The 23,973-nt window shown below is 36.4% G+C and overlaps 1 protein-coding gene across 2 annotated transcripts in view; it reads right to left on the minus strand.

The window, feature by feature from the left end:
* onecut2 (one cut homeobox 2) overlaps nt 1–22,185 on the minus strand; it is a 29,362-nt gene extending 7,177 nt beyond the window's left edge. Inside the window, exon 1 of one of the 2 annotated variants that reach the window (XM_048165867.1) lies at nt 20,786–22,182. In XM_048165867.1, coding sequence (XP_048021824.1) covers nt 20,786–21,905 — 1,120 coding nt within the window. In that variant the 5' untranslated portion in view covers nt 21,906–22,182. Of the gene's footprint in view, nt 1–20,775 lie in introns of both variants that reach the window. The other variant, XM_048165868.1, reaches the window with a different exon arrangement.
* Between the last annotated feature and the right edge of the window lie 1,788 nt (nt 22,186–23,973).

A 23,973-nucleotide genomic window follows, 5' to 3' on the forward strand; every position in this document is an offset into this window, starting at 1 on the left:
TTATAAATAGTAAATAGTAAATCGTGCGCACGTTTTAGTAAATCGAGCGAACAAATTAATAAATTGTGCACACGATTTAGAATACTATTTTTTTCCTGCATGTCATGTCCGGGGCTCCGTATGATCTGACACGAATTCGGCTAAAATCGGAAAAACAGTCTAGGAGGGGTTCAAAAAAGTAGGTTTTTAAAGAAAATAAAAATGCCGGACAGGAAGTTCAGCCAACCATGGCAAAATTTGTGTCTATGTTCTTGGCATGACCCAAGGAATCTATAGACCAGTTTCATTACAATAGGTAAAATTAATTAAAAGCTATTAGCATTTTTGTTTAAATTTCATTATAATTTTTGACCACAAGGTGGCACTGTCTCAAAATTTTTTGAGTACCTTTGAGTACACATATTGAGTTTTGTAACGATACACTAATGCATTCGTAAAACAGCTTTTTACAACAAAATTCAAAATGGCAGACATCCAAAATGGCCGGTACGGGAAAATTCGGCAATCGGCATGTTGCACCGAATCTAAAGAGACCAGTCTTGTGGGGAAAAAAATCTAATTTTCATATGTTGTGACCACTAGGTGGCACTGTGCCGAAACTGTGCAGGTAAATCCAACAATAAAAAATGGTTGCAGAAACAATTTTCACTCAGAAATTGCTAGTAAATTTCACAAATAATTACAAAGAAACAGCAAGTAACACGTTAAATTAGACGTGAAATTTTGAAGTAGAAAAACTGAGATGTAGTTGAAATGGCAACATTTCAAAAAATCTTTCCGTAAGTTTTTTTAAGTTTACATTTTTCATGTAAAATGTATATTTTATTTAATTTCATCTTTATTTAAATTAACAAAATATATAATTTAATATACAGTTTTAATAGTTTTACTTAATAACAGCACTGCAACTAAAACAAACCTCCTCAGTGTTTTAATACATTCTTATTCCGAATCAGGACTCGAACGCACAACGTAACCTCTAAACTGTTCTCTGATCAGTGACGTCTCACAGGAAAGCTTTAGATTATTTGAGGTGAGGTGAGATTCCCTCCTGGTAATTGCTTCTGCGACCACCAAGATCCCCAGAGTGATTCACTGGTGCTCGTGTGGAGTTTATTTTTAGGGTCTTTTATCATGATTGAGTCCAGAGACCAAAAACACATGATCACCTGAAAATTACCAGATAAACTAGAGTGAGAACGAGAGTGATCTACACTGACAACATCTACGAATCACAACAAATATCAAATAAATATACATACATACAGAGAGAGAGGGAGGCTATAGGCATTAAAAACTTCCACTAGCACCATTCCTGCAGTGTGCTTGAAATATGTGCACTAAAATACTGCAACCCACAATGTAATGCACTTCAACTTGCATTTCTAATGTGATTAATTTACTAGGGATCAGACTAAAGTCCAGACACTTAACTGAATTAAAATGCAAAACAAATTATCTTAAATATAATTGATTTCTGAGATGAAAACTCTGCGAAAGATGTGTTTTTGCTTAGTAGTTTTGTATTGTTTTCCATTAAAAATAATATTATAAACCCTTTTTATTACCCTGTGCACACGCTGAGTGACGTTTAGATGAGTATGTAAATATGTGCTTCACGCTTTCATCTTAATAACAAAATAAACACACAAAAAATGGCAGCGGTGAGAAACAGCAGTTCAGAAAGCATCTGATCATAGCGATGTGGATATGTTTGCACCAGCTCTGCGATTTAATGGGCATCATGTTGACAGATGAGGTAATTAAAATGACACTGTTATGATAGTTTGATGATAAAGTATATAGATCTGGCTATGTGAGACTATAGTTTGAATGAATCCCATTTCTTTGCGTGACACATTGACATTACAGTACAAGAATGGCTCTTTCGTCATTGTCCTGAACATAAGCGTTCAAGGCTCTCGGGAGCATGTGTAAACGTCACATCCTTTTAATTTTCCCGAGTAATTTTCAAAAACGTCCCGAGTCCTTCACATAAATATCAATCCGTAGACAACCTAGGAATTCGGGGAAGATCTTATTTTTTAAGTTTTGTTACAAGCTGATTATGCATTGGCAATAAAAAGTGATTAATTAATACATAAATAATTTGTACATATAGCCCCTTTAAAACAATATATATATATATATATATATATATATATATATATATATATATATATGTGAATGGCGTCAGAAAAATAAACTCAATTCAAAGGGAAAACAAGATAATTTTCTGACCCCATTGGCAAATATATAGTGTTGTTTTAAGCATAAACTCGCTAATTTTGATACATTTGTCATGAAACAACACTTAATATCTTCAGTCATTTTGCTTCTCAAGTAAATGTATCTTGATTTAAGAATTTTTAGACATTTTTTTGCTGTGTACTTTTTTTGCTGTGTACTAGGACTGTCAAATCGATTAATCGTAATTAATTGCATCTAACAAAAGTTTGTTTACATAATATATATGTGCTTGTACAGTATAGTATTACATTTATGTATATTATATAGAGACACACACATATATAATATATATAAATATGATAATATATACACACATATATTATGTAAACACAAACGTTTATTTTAGATGTGATTAATCATGATTAATCGATTTCACAGCCTCTGTAAGTAAAATCAAGTATCATTGTATACTGTTCAACATGCTATTTATTAAATAGTAGGCAATTTATAGTGTACAATAAATGTACATTAAGCCGCGGGCTATTTCATTCATTCATATATACTGTGGTGTATACACAGACCGTCTAGCAATTAAATCATAATGCACCCTTTTTGCAAAGCAAGTCATGCATACAGTATATAACTAAAGAAATGTTCTTCAGTCAGTCAGTTCAAAACAGCTTTGCTACACCTGTAGGACAGAGTTTATCGTGGCCTCGGGCTGAATTTCTTATTTCTGCAGTTTTAATGATTGTGAATTTTGCTGACATGTGTTTGAGTTTGTTGTGCTGATCTCAGTAAAGCTAAAGCACTTCACAGATTTAATGCAAAACACACCATTGAAAAAAATGAATATAATAATTCATATCAGACTGTTCAACTCACAACACATTTTGTTGTATCTTCAAATCATTCACCTTAAAAAGACGAACAGATAAATTGATCTTACAGCCCAACAAATGTCTTAATCTGATCTGAATGCATCAACAGATTGTCAAATGTACATTATAATCAAGATTCCCACAGTCATGATAATATCAGGAAAATAAAAACTCAATCGCTGCCAGTGTTATTTTAGCTTTTATTTGAGTTTTATTAATATTTCAAATTATCTTTTATTTTTTTAATGTTAATTTTAGTGTAATATTTAGTCATTTCATTATGTGTTCTTGTTAATTTATTACTTTTTTTTTTTAAATATTGCTTTTTATGTTTAATATATTTTTATTTCAGATTTAGTTATTTATTTCCAGTTAATAATTTTAGTGCTTCGACTTAAACTTATTTCAGTTTATTTTTTTCCAAGGCAACGTTTCTCTTCTTTTAGTTTATTTTTTTCAAATAATATTTATATTTTATTTCATTTCAGCTTTATTTTTACTAACAGAAATGTAATAGTTTTAGTTAATGATAAAAACCCAAACACAAACACACACACCGGGTCTCTTTTTTGTGCGTGTGTGTGTGTGTGAGAGAGAGAGAGTGTGTGTGCGAGTGTGTGTCAAGATTTGATTTGATTACTTCTCCGAATTAAGTATGCACAACTGAGCCTGGGCCAGATCAATAGAAATCAGGTTAAGAGATCAATTGAGTACAAAACTATTATGTAAGAGGAAACTACGGTGTAAATAAAGGCGACACACACGCCAGTGTGGTTTTACAGTGTGTGTGTGTGTTTTCACTTCTGCTGCATTCACACTCTCATTATGAGACTTGCTTTCTCTTTCACACACACACACACACACACAGAGACCCATTTGTCATAAAATTAAGGCGGCAACATGCCAAGCGTGAAGAGTGAGAGAAAGCGCAGGTCTTGCACTCAGGCAGAGTAAGTTGCTGAGCGCTGCAGACAGACGTCCAAGAGACTCGCGTGTGTAAAAACGACACAAACCCCCGTCAGCCCCCTATCATCGCATGCTTAAACTAAATATTTGATAAAGACAAATGCACAGCAATATTTCCACACTTTGCATGTATAATTGATGCAGTAACAATGGCAGCAGAAGCTCAGAAGTGAGTGTTTAGGGATCTGAAACTCATTCAGTGCTTTATCCTCAAGCACAATTAACCCATTAATGTCCAGATTATTCTGCCACTCCTGCACAAGCAAATGCCACTAAATTCCAATGCAGTTGCTCTATACTTTTCATTATTCACACCAGAGATGAGAATAACCTGTTCATCCTGCAGGTGAAAATGTGCATTTCCTTACAGTTGGTTTTATGTAAAAATGTTTAATGCAAAAGATAATGAGTTTGTCCATCATTCATTAAAATTGGCCATGTGCATTTCTGTATAAACTAGAAATAGCAAAAATCTTGCCTCCACTCACATTTTCTTCATGCAAAAATAGCCTTACAATTAGACAAGAGAAATCACATTTCAATGCTGACTAATTTTATATGCACTTAAATGCAATGATGAAATCTAAATATTATAAGAGTCTGTTGCCACTGCAGCACATCATGATCTAAACAATGTACATGATTAAGATCTAAATCAATCCTCTCTGCTGTAGTTAAATGATTTGAGGTGCAGAGTGTCTGATCAGCAGCAGATGGCGCTGTTCACCCATCAGACTCGTGCAGTAACATGATCAGTGAGCGCCATTCCACTCCAGCCTCCATTACTGAAGCTGCTGCTGTATGAAAACACAAGCAAAACACACACACTACATGCTGGACTGTCATTTTAATGCATATAATGCAGTTCTCTCGGTTCTCTCCTTATATCCCACAATTCGTGCTGATGTGTTTTGATCATACTTAGAGAAATATATAGTGTCATATGTGACCCTGGACCACAAAACCAGCCATAAGGGTCAATTTTTTTAAATTGAGATGTATACATTATCTGAAAGTTGAATAATAATCTTTCCATTGATGTATGGTTTGTTAGGACAATTGTTATAGGACAATATTTGACTGAGATACAACTATTTGAATATCTGGAATCTGAGGATGCAAAAAAATCACCTTTAAAGTTGTTCAAATGAAGTCCTTAGCAATGCATATCCACTCATAAAAATACATTTTTGATATATATTTACAGTAGGAAATTTACAAAATATCTTCACGGAACATGATCTTTACTAAATATCCTAATGATTTTTGGCATAAAAGAAAAATCAATAATTTTGACCCATAGAGTGTATTGTTGGCTATTGCTACAAATATTTGTGATTTATGACTGGTTTTGTGCTCCAGGATCACATATATATATATATATTAGGATAAATATTAGGAATATATTAAATTTTAAATATATACATATTAATATTTAAATTATAATAAACTAGTAAAATTATATATATATATATATATATATATATATACACACACAATATTTTAAGAAGCAAGAAAATTTTGTTTAATAGTGAAAAATATAGAGTACATGGAAGTTAGGTTTGTGTGTTTGTATATATATATATATATATATATATATATATATATATATGAATATATTACATTTTAAATATATAGGCCTTCATATTAAATATTAATATTTAAATTACAATATAATTGTAAAATTCTATATTATATATTAGGAATATATTTTGAATAAATATTATTATATAAAAATATATTACACACACACTGTTCTATAAAGCAGAATTAACAGATTAAAACGTTTATTCTCATATCTAAAGAGCAATTTTGTCTTATATGAAAAATATAGAGCAACTGCATGGAAATTAGTCAGCAAAATCCTGAAGGAATAAGTACAGAATTGAAATTCATAATTTGTAAGAACAAATCCTAAAGGATCCTAATGAGATCAATAAGAGAAGCAAATAAGATCCTACTGGATAACCTGAAGCCGTTTTCCTCAATAAAATCCTATTTTAGGATTAGGATCCTTTAGAGTCAAGATTCTATTAGCAGTCCAAATGAGTTTACCAAATTAATATAGGATTTCTATCCCTAATTTTTCCACTCTCAGTGGTTTAATTTCTCATTCCTCTGAAGTCAGGGATTCGGTTGTGTTTGTTGTGCACGAGGCAGCTGTACTTTCTCCTTTTGTTCTCTCTAGTAAAATAAAGGATCAATGTTTACTTCCTAAAGCGCGCTCTCTTTACGAGGCCCTGATGGCCTTCTGTTCAGTGTTGCTCTGGATAAAAGCTCCAGACTGCTGCTTTTGTGGAGCAGTGAATTTCCCCGTCATCATTTGCTATTCTGCTTACTGCGGCCGAAAGAATCACACACACACACACACACACACACACACACACACACACACACACACTGAGACGCAATCTCAGCCGTCAATGGGCGTCCACGCAACACTGACTCCATCAGGACGGGCTCTCATGGCGCTTTACAGTGCGATCAAAAAAGCAATTATATTATTCAAAGGGATTTACCATTTCCACAGAGGGAGAGGGGTGTCAACTTTGGGCTTTTCTAAAAGGGGTAGGGTTCAATCAATCCGATCGATGCCTCAGGTTTCCCTGGCCTTTCATCAAACTGCTCTCACACCGCTGGTTTATCTTTCCTCGCTGGCAAATGTAAATCAATGTGTGAGAGAGGAAACGTCCAGTGGAACTGTCCTAACCGCGCCGCCGTCGCTCGCTCATATCTGAACGCTTTCCGCAGCCGTATGAAATCGATCAGATCTTGCCTGTATTGAGTATCAGCTTACACCTTCAGTAATTAACGAGGAACCCAAAGACCGGCCTGTTTTCTCATCACCTCGTCTGCTGACATCTGTATTCGATCAGATGCACTGGAACTTTATTTGTAGTAAAAAAAATGCACATTTGGAAACACATACATCAAATAAAAATCTAATAAAACTGACCCAATTCAACTGAAATCCAGAATTTCTTTGTTTGTTTGTTCTGAAAAACATCAACTGCATGAAAATTTATGAAAAGCAATAATAAATAAACTAAAAATAGAATGTGTACAGGAATGCTAATAAAATATGTATCATAATAATGGAATATTATAATTTGGAAGCAATGCTAAAAAGAATCTACCGAAATTCAAAGAATAAATGAATTGAAATTTAATTTCATACAGTAGGATCATATTTGATTTGTTATTGATTCTCTGATGATTCTTATGTGCAATAAACATAAATTAGCCAGATATATCAGGTGATACCAAATAAAGATTTTAATTAAAAACATTATTTTTGTGAATTGGGAACATATATATATATATATATATTAGAGATGCACCGATACTAAATTTCTCCACAGATAGCCGATTATTCATGATACCGAAAGTTTGGGGGTTCTGCCTTTTATACCTTCTTTTAAATGAATGATATGATAATTTAATTATAATTAATCATTATATTTTTAATTATTATATTTTGAAAGAAATGCAAATAAAAACTTTATTCTCTTCATTTCATCACATTAACTACATTCTGAAGATTAAATTAATATTTCTTAACTTTCTGAATGTTATTAATTCATATAATTACTATTAATATTGTACATCAAACTGTTTTTTTTTAGCATTTTCTTCACAAATTCAGTGCATTTTCCTGCCCTCTTTTGATTGACAGGATATATTGGCCCTGACTATTGGCTGTTTTTAATCTGTCGATACTGATTATTGGCTGATATATTGGTGCATCTCTAATACATACATACATACATATGTGTATATATATATATATATATATATATACTACATATACTACTACATATATTGGGGACTGAAAAAAACATATATATTTGTTCTTTTAGGATTGGTTCCACATTTCATTAGCATTCCTGAACGATTTTTTGACCTTTAAATGTATTAATATTATGATAATTCGAGTATTTCAGTATCAGTTTCTCCCTACATTATTTTCTGTCACTGGAAATGCAGCACAGCAAAATCAAATACACTTTAAACATATTAACATTAACCAACAGCTGATCCTTCAGAGATCAAGACATTATAAGATTACCATTCTTAAGAATAACATGCGCCGATGAATCATTCACGATAAAACCAGGAACGTTATTAAGAAAGCCTGACGTCCCGTTTTACTCTCGGTACATTATGTGCCATGACTTCACAAAAACAAGCTGCTGTCTGATCAGCTCTGAATTATACATGAGCTGAAGACAAACCCTGAGATCAGATGCTTTACAGGAACAATCCATACTATACCAAACTGCTGAAACGAAACAAACTCTTCTTTTACAATATTTACACTAATATGGTTATGATGTATTGGAGTAGCCTGTGTTTTACAAAACATACTATTTCAGTCTTTCTACATCAAAAATGTTTGTTTAATTGAATGTGTTAGTGCTGTTCTTTTGTGATTATTTGTGAAATGTACAAGATCAAAGAGTGAAAATGGTTTCAAAGTAAATCCTACACCAATTCAGACTCATGGGAAAACTTACAAATTATGTTTAATATATATGCATATATATGGGTCAATGACGTGACGGGTCTTTTTTTGTCCAAAGGCCTTAAAAATTATTAAAAACAAAGATAAGTCATCCAAAGTATGTAAGGTAGTACAACTAGTTCTCTTTACTTGAGGTTTTAATTATATTTGCACCAATTAAAGGTATTTTAAAGATTTTGAAGTGTCAAAAGGTCATTTAGTTTAACCGTCCAAAGGCCAATACAGCCATTTCATTTGTGATTAAAAGATCTTAAAATGTAATAAATGTATGTATTTTTTATTCTGGCATGATTTTATAACATCATATATCAACATAGTGCAAAATTGTGTTAAAATTATGTGTAGAAGTCGTTGCTTTGTTATGAGAAAGAATTAATTTCATTGATGTCATTCTGAGTAACCAATATAAAGGGACCATTTTGAATCAAGTCATGCGGTCAATGTCATGTGACAGGATGTGACATCATTCAGACACCTGCAAAGGACCACAATGTCGTGAAGCAAATTAACTAACTCTCTTTTAACTATTTGAAAAATTCATGTTTTCACTCGATCATACACATGTCCAGAAACATCAGGTCATTTGGTGCAACCGCTATAAAACATGGAAAATGTTGTAATATTTTAAAAACTTGTACTAAATATAAAATATTTGATTGTCCTTTTGTTAGATATCAGCCTGTTAGCATTGTTTGAAAATATCGTCATTCGGTGTAACCAAAAGTGTTATTCGGTAAAACCGAAATTTTGGTTAAACCGAATGACTTTTTTGTTGACAAATTTTGTCCATCTTGTAAAAAATTACAAAAGCAGTGTTAATTGATTATAAAAATCACATAATCTCATTATTAACACTTAATAAAACTTCAAAATTAATCATATCTCCATGTTTTTTTACACTTTTAAAAAACTCATTTGTCAATGACCCATATATATATATTTAAAAAATATCAGCCAATTAATCAGCCTGGTTAATATCGCATATCACTAATAAGTAGTCAAAAAAAATTTTAAACTATGCAAATGTTTAGCTAAACCACTTCTAATGCATAAAATAGCTCATATTATGAATGAAAACATCTCAATATTCCTCATTTAAATAATTCATATGCAGAATAAAGGGGCGGGGCTTGGTTGAGTTAGTTAGTAGTGTGTTGAAACTGGCGGTTATGGTAAGGGGCGGGACATTTCCCAAACACCAATCACAACACACTGCTCCAACCGACCAATCAGAGCACATTGTGCTTTTCAGAAGGAGGAGCTTCATAGAGACAGGAACTAAACAGAGCGTTACTGACAGACTGGGAAGAGAGGAGCTGAACAATGAGGAAAATAATCAACATTCAATCTAGTAGAGCACAAAAACAACATCAAGTCTTTAAATTCCAGTCCCATGCATCTGATTAGAAAAAGCGAGAGCTAGGCCTACAGTACAACGAGACAGAGGAGGAGAGAGAGGGAGGCGGTGGGTGACATCAGATCAATATTTCGCCACAAAACATGATCAGTAATGATGTTTTCACTTGTTCGGTGAAACCTCCTCATAACAGATGAGAGAAAATCACTCTTTTTTTAATTCGGCTAGTGTTTCATCCTCTCACAGACGTGTGATCTCTCGTGCTCAGATGCTTCCCATCTCAATATCAACCCTTTTCTAAGCATATACGCTCTTCTGGAAGTGCTGTGTGTGTGTGTGTGTTAGCGCGAGAGGACTTGCTAAACGCATTATGCTGTAGTCTTGCACTTAGCTGTGTCATTCTGTGCATGTGCGGATATCCTTAATGTGGAGGCCGGACACCTCGCCGAGAGATGGAGGAGGGGAAGGCAAGAGAAACTGAGAGACAGAGTCATGCGTTCACTGCAGTGGATCAGCGCCAGCTCAACTACATACAGCAACCCTCAGATGATTTTCACTTTTATAAAGACCTGAATGTGATTCATTAGATCAAGTGCGTGAAGTAATGCATTTTCACCAATAATTTCTGAAATCTCAACGTCTTTTCATCAAATGTGGTGATTTTAGAACTATCATTTTATCATGGTTTTGTTTCATGCAAACTTTTTTAGGAATAAAATGTTGTGTAAAATTGTAATGTAAGTGCTGCTGAAGTGCAATAAAATAAACTAAATCTCAAAACTGACCGGTACCATTTCAGGGTGGCTGTATCGCTTGATCTCCATGAGGGACAGAACAAATGTTCTCTGATCAAGTTAATAAGAGGTCAGAGTTCATCTGACATGATGACATCAGTGGTTCAAAGGTTTGTTGCCAGACAGAAACATCAGCACACTGATACGGCCAATCAGAACGCTCACAAACAATGCTGATGATGTAACACTCGTCAACAACATCAGCCAACGATCCAATCAGCTTCACAAACACACTGAATGCTTACGAACGCACAGATAAACAAGCAACACTGATTACTTTTGGAGCTGAATGTGTTTTGTTGCCCGTATCTTTGTTTGACAAGAAACAACCTGTCTTTAAAAAGTACACACTTCAACATAATCCTGATTGCATCACATCCTGGAATGAAAGTTTGGTCAAACTTTACAGTTAGGTTCCATTAGTTAACTAACATAAACTAATAATGAGCAAGACCTCTGTTACAGTATTTATTCATCTTTTGTCATAAGTTATTGCTAGTTCATGTTAGCCAAATAATATTAACAGATACAACTTTAGATTTTAATAATGCATTAGCAAATGCTGAAATTAACAATAACTAAGATTAATAAATGCTAGTTCATGTTAACTAATGCACTTACCAAATAGAGCGCAACACTCATAAAAACATTTTCTCAATAGGGAAATTGATTTTTAACGATAACTTATAAACTATGAAGCTACGAAGCTGTTGATCAATGGTATTTGGCTCTGTTGAAGCCGTCATCCCACATAATTTCAGCTTGTTTTTAAAATTACTGTTTAACAGCCAAATTGTGGTGAAAACTACATTACCCATGATGCTGTACAGAAAATTCCACCAATCAAGATTTGAAACAAGTAAAACACATTAAAAGAACTTGTTAGCTCCGCCCATTGCCATGAAGCACCGCAAATGACGTAATCAAGTTGATCTCTACACTCACAAAATACTTATAATGGAGATATGATTCATTTTGAAGTTTTATTAAGTGTTAACAATGAGATTATGTGGTTTTTATAATCAATTAACACTGCTTTTGTTATTTTTAACAAGATGGACAAAATTTGTCAACAAAAAAGTAATTCGTTTAACCAAAATTTCGGTTTTACCGAATGACACTTTTGGTTATACCGAATGACGATATTTTCAAACAATGCTAACAGGCTGATATCTAGCTAGCTAACAAAATGACAATCAAACATTTTATATTTAGTGCAAGTTTTTTAAATATTACAACATTTTCCATGTTTTATAGCGGTTGCACTGAATGACCTGATGTTTCGGGACATGCGTATGATCGAGTGAAAACATGAATTTTTCAGATAGTTAAGAGAGAGTTAGTTACTTTGCTTCACGACCATGTGGTCCTTTGCAGGTGTCTGAATGATGTCACATCCTGTCACATGACATTGATTCAAAATGGTCCCTTTATATCGGTTACTCCGAATAACATCAATGAAATTCATTTTTCCGGACATTCTTTCTCATAACAAAGCAATGACTTCTACACATAATTTTAACACCAATTTGCACTATGTTGATATATGATGTTATAAAATCATGCCAGAATAAAAAATATATACATTTATTGCATTTTAAGATATTTTAATGAAATGAAATGGCTGTATTGGCCTTTGGACGGTTAAACCAAATGACCAAAATCTTTAAAATACCTTTATATGTAGCAAAATATAATTAAAACCTTTTTGAATTAATAAAAGAGATCTAGTTGTACGTCCTTACATACTTTGCATGTCATATCAGCATTTTTAATTGAGTATTTTTATGTTTCTCCATCATTTTTATTTTGATTTTGTCATTCGCAATGCTTCATGGGATTGTAGTTCTTTCTTCTTTCCCTCACTAAAGCCGAATTTTCAAATAATTTTTTGCTTCAAATCAGTGTTGTGATTCTCCTCGTAGCTGCTTGGTTTGGTTTATGGCTTATAACGCTTTAATAAGGACTTTTTTTAAAATCCCTATGGGAGAAATTAATGAAAAAAAAAAAAAAACACTTCCGGAAGCAGCGCTGCACTAATGCACTCTACTGAAAATTATCATCATTTATTCACCTTCATGTTGTTCCAAACCCATGACTTTATTTCATCCTTGGAACATAAAAGCAGAAATTAAGAAGATCTGCTCTTTTCCACACAAAAACACTGTATTCATGTAGCCATCAAGCTCCATTCATAACCAAAACACTATTAATCATATACACAATCCATACTACAGTATGTCAAACAAACATACTTCATGGTCCATTTTGGTGTTTAACGCAAAAGGAGAAATCCTGAATCTTCATGCAACTCTTTCGCTCAAGGAAATGCACAAATGCATAAATGTAGAAACAATTGCAACGGGTTTGTATCTAACAAAAGCACTATTTAAGAGAACATACGTGTAAGAGCCAACTGTAAATAACGAGCGTGTTTTATTACGCAAGTTCTTATCAGCTCCTCTCCTCTGGAAAGCAAACATGAACCTTTCTCTTTCCTCATAGCTGAAGTTAAACGTTGCCTATTCTTTCCACAGGAGTTAGAGACACGATGGTGTGTAAACTGAAGAATGATCACAGAATAAACTTTATCATGCAGCGCACACAAGTTTATTCCTGTCATTCATTTGCAGATCACTAACACAAACACGAAGAGTGCTGGAACGCAAATATAAACCTCAAGTAAAATCAGGCTGAAAGAAAAACTGAATCCCCCACAGATTCCCTCATGTTTCTTTCTGGCCGCTGGTTTACTGACAGCAGCATTACTAGAGGTTTTGTGGGGCTGAAAACTTTGGCCTTTGCTCAGGCTGATGATCCCCGATCACGAGACAGAGAGATAATCACATCACTGCCGATTTCCCTCAAAACTCAAAAACAAACACGCCGCTCCACCTGCTACTGCGTAAAGACGATATATGAGGAGGACGATACATACACAACGCAAAAGTCTGAGAAAATCTGGGATTTAAACATGGAAATTATGTCAGAACAAGGCAGTTCTGACATAAAATGAAGCATGCTGTCATTAAAGCACTTTATTTTCAGCTCTTTTTTATTAAAATTACTATCAAATTTGAATTAATTTAAGCATTTTCCAACTTTTAGACACCGATGTATATCTGCAGAATACAATGGGATTGATTGAAACAGGACAAAGGGAAATTTGTGGCAAAAATAATAAGTTACTCATTTAACATGATTCATTGTTCAGAAAGCTATAAATGAGTGAAACAAATACATTACAGATATGAAACACCAAACCATAAAGAATATGTAATGTCTTCTTACACTCTAAGAATGCTGGATGAAAAACAACCCAAGTTGGGTTAAATATGGACAAACCCAGTGATTGGGCTGTCTTAACCCAGCGGTTGGGTTAAATGTTTGACCTAATGTGCTGGGTAGTTTTATTTAACCCAAAATATTGTTTAAAATTACTATATGGCTGGCTTAAAATGAACGCAAAATATGTTGGAAATTAAACATAATTACAAGAGGCAACAATAATGATCAAAAGATGAACATTTATTAATAAGCAATTTAATAAATGTTTATTTTTTAATTATTATTCATTAAACGTTTAATAAATGTTCATTTCCGACATATTTTGAATTCATTTTAAGCAAGAAATACAGTAATTTTTAAACAATAGTTGAGTTAAATAAAACTACCCATGCAGCAGGTTGGGTCAAACATTTAACCCAATCACTGTCATTTTTATCCATTTTTAACCCAACTTGGGTTATTTTTAACCCAGCATTTTTTAGTGTACATGTACTTATTATATAATAACAGTATATTACGCATAATTACATGCAACTGATCCTAAACCTACAGTAAGTTCATGTTGTTACTTAATATTACACATATAACAAGGACACCTTAAAATAAAGTTTAACCCAAAATATTAATACAAACAGCATATTGAAACACATTCAAACACCTTACAGTGAAGTTTCAGTGTCTGATTTAGAACAGATGAATGTCTACTAAAGCATAATCTTTATAATATAATAGGCAATGCTGATTTTTCATAATCATAATGTTAGGATATGATTGGATTAGGCTGTTTTAAGCAGATTGGCCATGAGAGTATCTGAAAATCAGTCGCTCAATCATATTTCTGCCGGGATTATTTCACTCTCTACGCACTTATTGGGTTGAGAAGAGAATCTCATCACTAAAAGGTCCTCAAAGCACCGCAAAGCCATTATAATTATCAGACGCGAGCGTCCTCTCTCTCTGGAGCCGCGAGGCGAGCGCTGCGCCCCGGTCTTTGTGTGAAGGTCACCGGCCGCATCCTTTCAACGCCAGCCTCCTCACACACACACACACACACACACACACAGCCGGGGTGATTAAAACACCCTGCTAAAATTCACTTGAAAACACCCATGCTTGGTTATCCGTGCATTTGGCGTCTCTTCATCAGCGTTAATGATCCTTTTAAACGACGGCGGCGAGCGCGGCTCAGAATAGCCCGTCAGGAGTCTGTTTAGCGCGGAGTCAGTCGGCTGCTGCTGGGAACCTTCCTCCAGCGTCAGCTTTACTGGAACAGGTCCGGATCGGGTTCCAGATCAATGCGAACTCGGTGCTCACGTTTATGTTATTGTTGCCAGCATTAATGCCCTTTTAATCTTTAAGAGATTACACGCATTGATCCGCCGTCGTTCAGCAACACATATTTGTTTGAGAAAGTGACATAACTCACACACGTTACTGAACGACTGGACGAAAATAAACTGGTATTGGTCTCGTTCTGCCAACATCAAGCAGAAACAGATCCATGATTGGCCTGGTGTTGAAGATATGCTGTGCAGGCCTGTCGACTGTGTGCATCTTTGCATTCAAACCTAAAGATCATACATCTGAAAACAACCTCATGACAGAGAGAACTGGTCACTGAACAATATAAAAACAACCAAAATTGGGTTGAAAATTGACAAACCCAGCGATTCTTTGCCCAACATGCTGGGTAGTTTTATTTAACCCAACTATTGTTTAAAAATGACTGTATGACTGGCTTAAAATGAACCCAAAATATGTTATAAATCAGACACATAATTACTAGAGGAAACAATAATAATCAAAAGGTGTACATTTATTAATAAGCAATTTAATAAATGTTTATTGTTTAATTATTATTCATTAAACATATTAATAAATGTTCATTTCCAACATATTTGGGTTCATTTTAAGCAAGAAATACAGTAATTTTTAAACAATAGTTGAGTTAAATAAAACTACCCAGCAGGTTGGGCAAACATTTAACCCAACTGTTTAAACCGCTGTGTTAAAACAACTCAATCACTCGGTCAAAACAACTCAATTGCTGGGTCAAAACAACCCAATCGCTGGGTTAAAACAACCCAATCACTCAGTTAAAACAACCCATTCACTGGGTCAAAACAACCCAATCGCTAGGTTAAAACAACTCAATCGCTGGGTCAAAACAACCCAATCGCTGGGTTAAAACAACCCAATCACTCGGTTAAAACAACCCATTCACTGGGTCAAAACAACCCAGTCGCTGGGTTAAAACAACTCAATCGCTGGGTCAAAACAACCCAATCGCTGGGTTAAAACAACCCAATCACTCGGTTAAAACAACCCATTCACTGGGTCAAAACAACCCAATCGCTGGGTTAAAACAACTCAATCGCTGGGTCAAAACAACCCAATCGCTGGGTTAAAACAACCCAATCACTCGGTCAAAACAACGCAATCGCTGGGTTAAAACAACCCAATCACTGTTTTAAAAACAACCCAATCACTCGGTCAAAACAACCCAATCGCTGGGTCAAAACAACTCAATTGCTGGGTTAAAACAACTCAATCGCTGTGTCAAAACAACGCAATCGCTGGGTTAAAACAACCCAATCACTCGGTCAAAACAACGCAATCGCTGGGTTAAAACAACCCAATCACTGTTTTAAAAACAACCCAATCACTCGGTCAAAACAACCCAATCACTGGGTCAAAACAACTCAATTGCTGGGTTAAAACAACTCAATCGCTGTGTCAAAACAACGCAATCGCTGGGTTAAAACAACCCAATCACTGTTTTAAAAACAACCCAATCGCTGGGTCAAAACAACCCAATCGCTGGGTTAAAACAACCCAATCTCTTGGTTAAAACAACCTAATCACTGTGTTAAAACAACCCAATCTCTTGGTTAAAACAACCCAATCGCTGGGTTAAAACAACCCAATCAAACAACCCAATCGTTGTGTTAAAACAACCCAGTCGCTGGGTTAAAACAACCCAATCACTGGGTCAAAGCAACCAATTCGCTGGGTTTGTCCAACCCAACTTAGGTTTTTTTTAACCCAGCATTTCTTAGAGTACATAATGCACCATTTTAAGATAATTTTATAGAGCATGCTGTGCAAATAAACATGTTTAACTTCACAGTTTTGTGATTTAAATGATTAAATCACTATTTATCGTACACATGTGTTCTATTAATTGTCGGCCACCCTGTGCTCTCGACCACTTATTCTACCAATATAACAGACACTGGTGTTCAAATGTCTGAGAGCGCACTGAAAATCTGGGACTTTTTTCATGCAAACCTTGAAAATAAAAGTGAAAAGGAGTTGTTGCAATATCTCTGGGTCAAATGTCAGTAAAAGAGTGTCACTGATCATGAGCTCTTTCATGATGAGATCCAGTCATCAGGTTTTGCTTTTGCGAGGCATGTGCCAAACACCGAGACCTTTACAAATTCAACTTTTGACTCAAATTGTGATGCTCTCAGACTTTCAGATCCCAATGTATATCTAAAGATATTTATATTTGATATCATCTGATCGTAGAAGCCCAAATCAAGAGAGACGTCTCTCAGAATCCAGCCTGGCATAGGTTGCAGGTATATTTATCCATCTCCAGCACTCTTATTTACGGGCCGGGACCCCGTGTTTCTCCAGCACCTGGCTCTTTTTCAATCTTCTCCGTCCTGACTCGTATAACGGCGCTTGTCCCCTTTGATCATTTAGTTAATAAAGTTGTTTGTCGGCAGCGGACGGCACAGGCCGAGGTTTGTCTCGCTGGCTGATTGCTTGTGCGGTGTGACTGGAATGAGGTCCAGTCAGACGTCACGTTTGATTTGACTAAATTAATAGTGCAAAGACAGGCTCGTTTCACTGGTGACATCATGCATCTGCAACACTCTTGGAAGAAAAGATTCTATTTAGAACCTTAAAGTGTTCCGTCAGGCGCTTCATACAGAATATAGAACCTTCCCATCATTTTATGGGTTTAGTTTTCATTTTTCATTTCTTTTTTAATTGTAATTACATTCTATGAATTACACTAGGTTAAAAACAACCCAAGTTGGGTTGAAAATGGAGAGCGATTGGGTTGTTTTAACCCAGTGGTTGGGTTAAACGTTTGCACAACGTGCTGGGCAGTTTTATTTACCCCAAAATATTGTTTAAAAATGACTATATGTCTGGCTTAAAATTAACCCAATATAGGTTGGAAATTAAAAATTATAATTACTAGAGGCAACAATAATAATCAAAATAATATTAATAAATGTTCATTTCCAACATACTTTAGGTTCATTTTAATCAAGCAATACAGTCAATTTTTAAATAATAGTTGAGTTAAATAAAACTACCCAGCATGTTTGGCAAACATTTAACCCAACTGCTGGGTTAAAACAACCCAATCGCTGGGTTTGACCATTTTCAACCCAACTTGGGTTGTTTTTTTAGGGTGTAAACAGCTTGAAAACATACTTTATCACTTGAAATAACCTGTTAAACATGAAAGTATTATGCAATCATTTAAGACATTTCTCCTTTTATACACTCTAAAAAATGCTGGGTTAAAAATGTACAAACCCAGCGAATGGTTTGTTTTAACCCAGCGGTTGGGTTAAATGTTTGATGAAATGTTTGCTGAGTTTTATTTAATTCAACTATTGTTTAAAAATTACTGTATTTCTTGCTTAAAATGAACCAAAATATGTTTGAAACGAACATTTATTAATACGTTTAATGAATAATAAACATACACATTTGAATTTTAAATTGCTTATTAATAAATGTTCATCTTTTGATTATTATTGTTGCCTCTAGTAATTATGTGTCTGATTTTGAATTTCCAACATATTTTGGGTTCATTTTAAGCCAGACATTTTTAAACAATAGTTGAGTTAAATCAAACACGTTAGGCAAACATTTAACCCAACCGCTGGGTTAAAACAACATTTTTAACCCAGTATTTTTTAGTGTAGCATCTTTTTGGCATAAAATGTTCTTTAAAATTGAGCCAAAAACCCTATGGGTTTATATAGAAAACCAATGAATGTATGCTTAAGAATCAGTCTAATAACTTTCATGAATAAGATATGTAGATTCAAATATGAATATCTATTTCATTTTTATGTAAATAACATTATCAGCATAACGATTTGAATGAAAATAGTAAATTGACTTTAATAACAGCAGCACTCGATGTCTCTAAAAGTCGTTCAAAAACCTGAAAATCCTGATTTAAGAATGAATCTTCAATGAAAGCAAGAAAATATGACCATCTGATGATCAAATGACCTACAAATCAGAAATATGTTCCACAAAACTTATTTCCAGATTTAAATATTGTGGAATATTTTAATATGAACTGTTATCTTCTGTGATTTTGGACCCTACTATAGGCCTAGATGGAGATAATAATTTCATGATGTTCACCTGAAGTAAATTATAACCCGTTCAGCATTATATAACAGCTTTCTGCTGAATTATTTGCATGAATTTACAGCGAGGTTGTTGTGCTTGCATTTCCTTGAACGTAAAGCTTTAATTCAAGCATGGTGAGCAATCCTCTCTGTGTCAGACATTTATGATGTCATTTATGATGTCACGACGTGCAACTCCTCATTGTTTGTTTCACATTCTTTCCCAAACGCTCCAAAACGCTGAACAAAAGGCAGGTGCCGGGCCGCACATCTCTGCCTGTTTAACCCAAGACAAGGTGACGTTTTGTGCGTTGAGCTGAGGGTCACGCAGAGATTTCTATCAATAATTCATCGAGCCGCTGCAGCCTCTGTTCTTCTTTTCAATTCCCCTGCAGATCACATAATACCTTCCCCCCAACCCAAAGCCATCTGTGAGACCAGAGTCCTGCAGGGAAACAGCATTAAAGCACCTACCAATGAAGCCCTACACGCTTCTGTTTCAATCAGATTCTTGGTGAAAGAAAGATGCATGTGTTTGTTTACGAAACAATCGCCTAAATCTGGATGTTCACATAGAGAATCTCATATTCAGATGGAGTGTTTTGATAAAGATGCCAGTGTTTTGGTATGTGATTTATCAGCTTCCTCACTCTTGCTCTTTCTCCAAACCCTTTTGTTGACAACTGGAATAGTTGCACACATTTTTTACAGAAACAGCTGAAGCTTTAATGCACAGGCACAATGCATGAGGCATCAGAGCTGTCCATTATTTCAGTGAATAATTGTGCATCACCCTACAAATTAAAAATCAATACGCACCAAGCTTTTATTTTAATGCACTGATAGGATGCTCTTCAACAGCACGACACCGTCTCTGACACCTACAACACACATCCGAACTACACTGAAGAGGAAAATTCAGCTCTTGCTTTTTCTTCAGCCGAACAAAGGAAAAGGGGGTCTGCACCGCCCATCGCTAGAGGGGGCAACAAGCCTGATGTAGCGGGGCAGGAGGGGAATAACAGTTCAGTAATTACCAGCAACACATCCCTATTCAGAAAGCTTTTCTTTAACACACACACACACACACACACACACACACACACACAGTGACTAAAGCGCCTCTTCTCTTCTGTTGTGTTTACGGAATTGTGCGCGTGTTTTTTTTTTTTGCGCAGATCAAACTAAAACATCAGATATGTCAACAATATCTATTTTCTAAGTACTCTGGAAACAAAACGCACGAAATAAACAATGCACATTAATTGTCACGAGTACATAAATTTGGCGCAATTGTCCCTTTTTAAACTAAAAATCCACATGCACTCTGCAGATCCTCCTCTATAATGAAAGATTGTTAAAAAGCAGATACCTTGTCTTACCTGCAAGCCGAAGGGCCGACATCCTCTGAAACTCGGGCTCCTGTAACCACTTCCACATGCGGCGGAACGTCTCGCGGCCGGACTTGAGTTTACTCCAGGGTTTGGGGTTCCGCAGCAGGTCGGACAGGGTGCCCTGCGAGCGGCACAGCACCCGCTGCGCGAAGATGGCTTGCGGGATGCTGTAGCGCTTGAGCTCGGCCGTGATTCGCTGCGCCACTTCCTTCGTGTTGATCTCTTCCAGCTGACCCGAGCCCGAGCCCGGCGCTCCGGAGGAGGAGGAGGAGGAGAGCGGTCTGTCCCGGTTGGAAGCCAACACGGGCCCGTGGGATTGAGGGTGGCACCCGTGCATCCCGTTGAGATGCGGCATCATCCCCGCCGCGGGGCCACCGAGGCCTCTGGAGAGGTGCTGGTCCCCTCTGGCCAGCATGGCAGTGTGCGCGTCAAAGTTGGAGCTCAGCATCTTGTCGTGGCCGTGCGCGCCGTAGTTGTGGAGCGCGGGCTGCGCGTTGTGGATGGAGCCCAGGCCGTTGCCCAGAGGGGACAAACTCTGCCCCATCCCGCTCATGTCTTTGTGGTAGGGGCTGTAGAGGTTGTTCATGGCTGGTAGAGTCCTCTCGTCCCGCATGAGAGTGAAGCTGCCGCTCACGTTCCCAGAGAGACGCTGGTGGTGGTGGTGATGGTGGTGGTGGTGCGGATGGTGGAATTTGTCGGACACGGTGGAGATGGGCGGCAGGGGCTGCAGCGGGGTGAGCGTGGTGTAGGTGCCGCTCATCCCGGGCGGGGAGGTGTCGCACGGCATGCTCATGGCGTGATGGAGCGGCAGAGACAGCTCCGGACGGTACTCTCCTCCCGCGCCGCCGCCGCCGCCACCGCCGCCGTCCAGAATCGATGCCATACTGGACACCATCGCGGAGCGCGACGGCGCCACGCTCAGATCCTGGTGTATCCGTAACGAAGCCCCCGGGTTGCGGTTGTGATGGGGGCTGTGGCTGCTCATCAAGTCCTGCTCATGGCTTAGTCCAGCGTGTAGGTTGCCAATGTCCATTGTCATCTCTGGGTTCATGGCGTACGCATCCAAATCCTTGGCCAGGCATCGATAGGCGGTATAGGCAGTCTTCATTCAGTCCATTGATTTATGTCCAGCTTTGTGCCAGGGATGGGTTTTCTCTCCTTTTTATTATTATTTTTTTTTCTAAGGCCTCTCGGTTTTTTTTTTTCCCCCTAATAAATAAAAAACACCGATCTCTATCAGACGGGCCAGTGCTGATTTCTCCCCATGTCCGAGCCCTCTACTCCTCCTGCGTCTTCTGTTTGGGCAGCTGGAGGTGTTCGGGGTGGGCTTGCTCCGCGCGCACCCGACCCTGCTGAAAGGGGAGGAGACTTCGCCTTGATTGACGCGCCAGTGGTCCAATCGCGTTCCTCGTGAGCGCGGCTCGTTTGCATTCTGGCCAATCGCTGACCGTTCCACGAGGCTGTTCGGAGCGGCTGTCTTTGCATCTGGAATCAAGCGTCAGACGGTCGCTTCACTGTCATTCCAAACGGATCATTTACTCACTTCACAAAAATATAATCGCGTATCAACACAATTTAATTGTAAAATAGAAAGTGCAAAACACACTTCTAATGTATAGCCTATTTATTATATAGGCTGTCTTTGTTCATTTTGTGCATCAGTGTGTATTTTGCGCATTGAGAAATAAAATGTTTTTTTCCTTCGACTGATCTATCTATCTATCTATCTATCTATCTATCTATCTATCTATCTATCTATCTATCTATCTAATCAGATTTCAATCAAGTTAAACACTGCAGAACTGCACAAATGCTTAAATGTCAAGTCACATTTTTTTGTGTTTTCTGCGAATGAACTGATCATTTAACACTGGCTCATTACATGCTTTAATATTTAAAAGATTAATTATGCATATTAATTTCATAGTGCACAATGGGCCTGTAAAATATACTAGCAAACACTAAAATTGTAGTAAATTGTTTTAAGGCTTTAATTCGTTTTGAAACACACTTTTAAATTTAGGCGTCTAAAAAAAGAAACAAAACTTATAGAAGTAACTCTCTAATTTTAAGTTCTACACAAAGTGCCCCAGATCTTCTCCTTTTCACGTTAGGGTGAGTCTAAATCGATCAATCCAACTTGTTCTCCGCGCATTCTGCTCTGATCCGGCTTGAAGTGATTCAGAAGTAACAGATTTCTCGAATGCCGGTTGCTATTTTGTTTGGAGGATGCGCAGATGTTGCTTTTGTTTAAAGCGACTGTAATTAAGGATGAGCGACAGAAGTCTGAAAAGCGTGACCTATTTTTCTTTTGATCAGCTGTCAGAGGAGGAGCAGGAGGTGCAGGGGGCCCAGTGTCCTCCACGAGGCTTTTCAGCTGCCACAAATTGGAGGAAAAGTGGTTGTACCTGCCGCGCGACTGGAGCGAATTCAGCGCCGGACACAGAAGAGTTTGATTCCTGCTCTGATGTTCTCCGAGAGCTTTTGTGCTGCTCTGCTTTGGCACACTCCAACATAATGCGAAGAATCACTGACTGAAAAAGGCCCTTATTCATGTCAAAGAAAATCGATATCTGAAAGAAAGAGAGAGAGAGAGAGAGAGAGAGAGAGAGAGAGAGAGAGAGAGACACACACACACACACACACACACACACACACACACAGAGAGATTCAACGTGGACGTTGTTTTCTTTTTAAATGCATATAAACCTCTAAACTCACTTTATGCAGCTTTAAATGAGAACAAAACAATCGTATAAAGTAGCACTTTTAATGATACTATCAGGAAGATCGAGTTCCATTTAGAATCTTTTTAAATTTTACAACGTTCTTTATTCCTTTTAGGCTCCTGCTTTTTTAGAACCTAAAAAAGAATTGTTGGTTTAACTTTAAAAAAGTAAGTTACCTGGTTCCCTTAAAATGTTGAGTTCATTGAAATTAAAATTTTGAGTTCATACAATGAAGGTGATTGATTTAATCAACAGAAACTCAAAATATCATGTTATCTGAAGCTGATTAAGAAAAAATGTTGTGATAACAAATCATGCACTTGTTTTAACTAAATTTACACAAGATTTAACTTTAAACATGAAAACAGAAAATAATGTGCATTGACAAAGTTAAGTTATATGTTAAAATACTTTATAAATTATAAAAAGGTGTTTTGAGACACTTTG

The sequence above is a fragment of the Megalobrama amblycephala genome, linkage group LG18 (genome assembly GCF_018812025.1).
Source record: "Megalobrama amblycephala isolate DHTTF-2021 linkage group LG18, ASM1881202v1, whole genome shotgun sequence".
Taxonomy (NCBI): Eukaryota; Metazoa; Chordata; class Actinopteri; order Cypriniformes; family Xenocyprididae; genus Megalobrama; species Megalobrama amblycephala.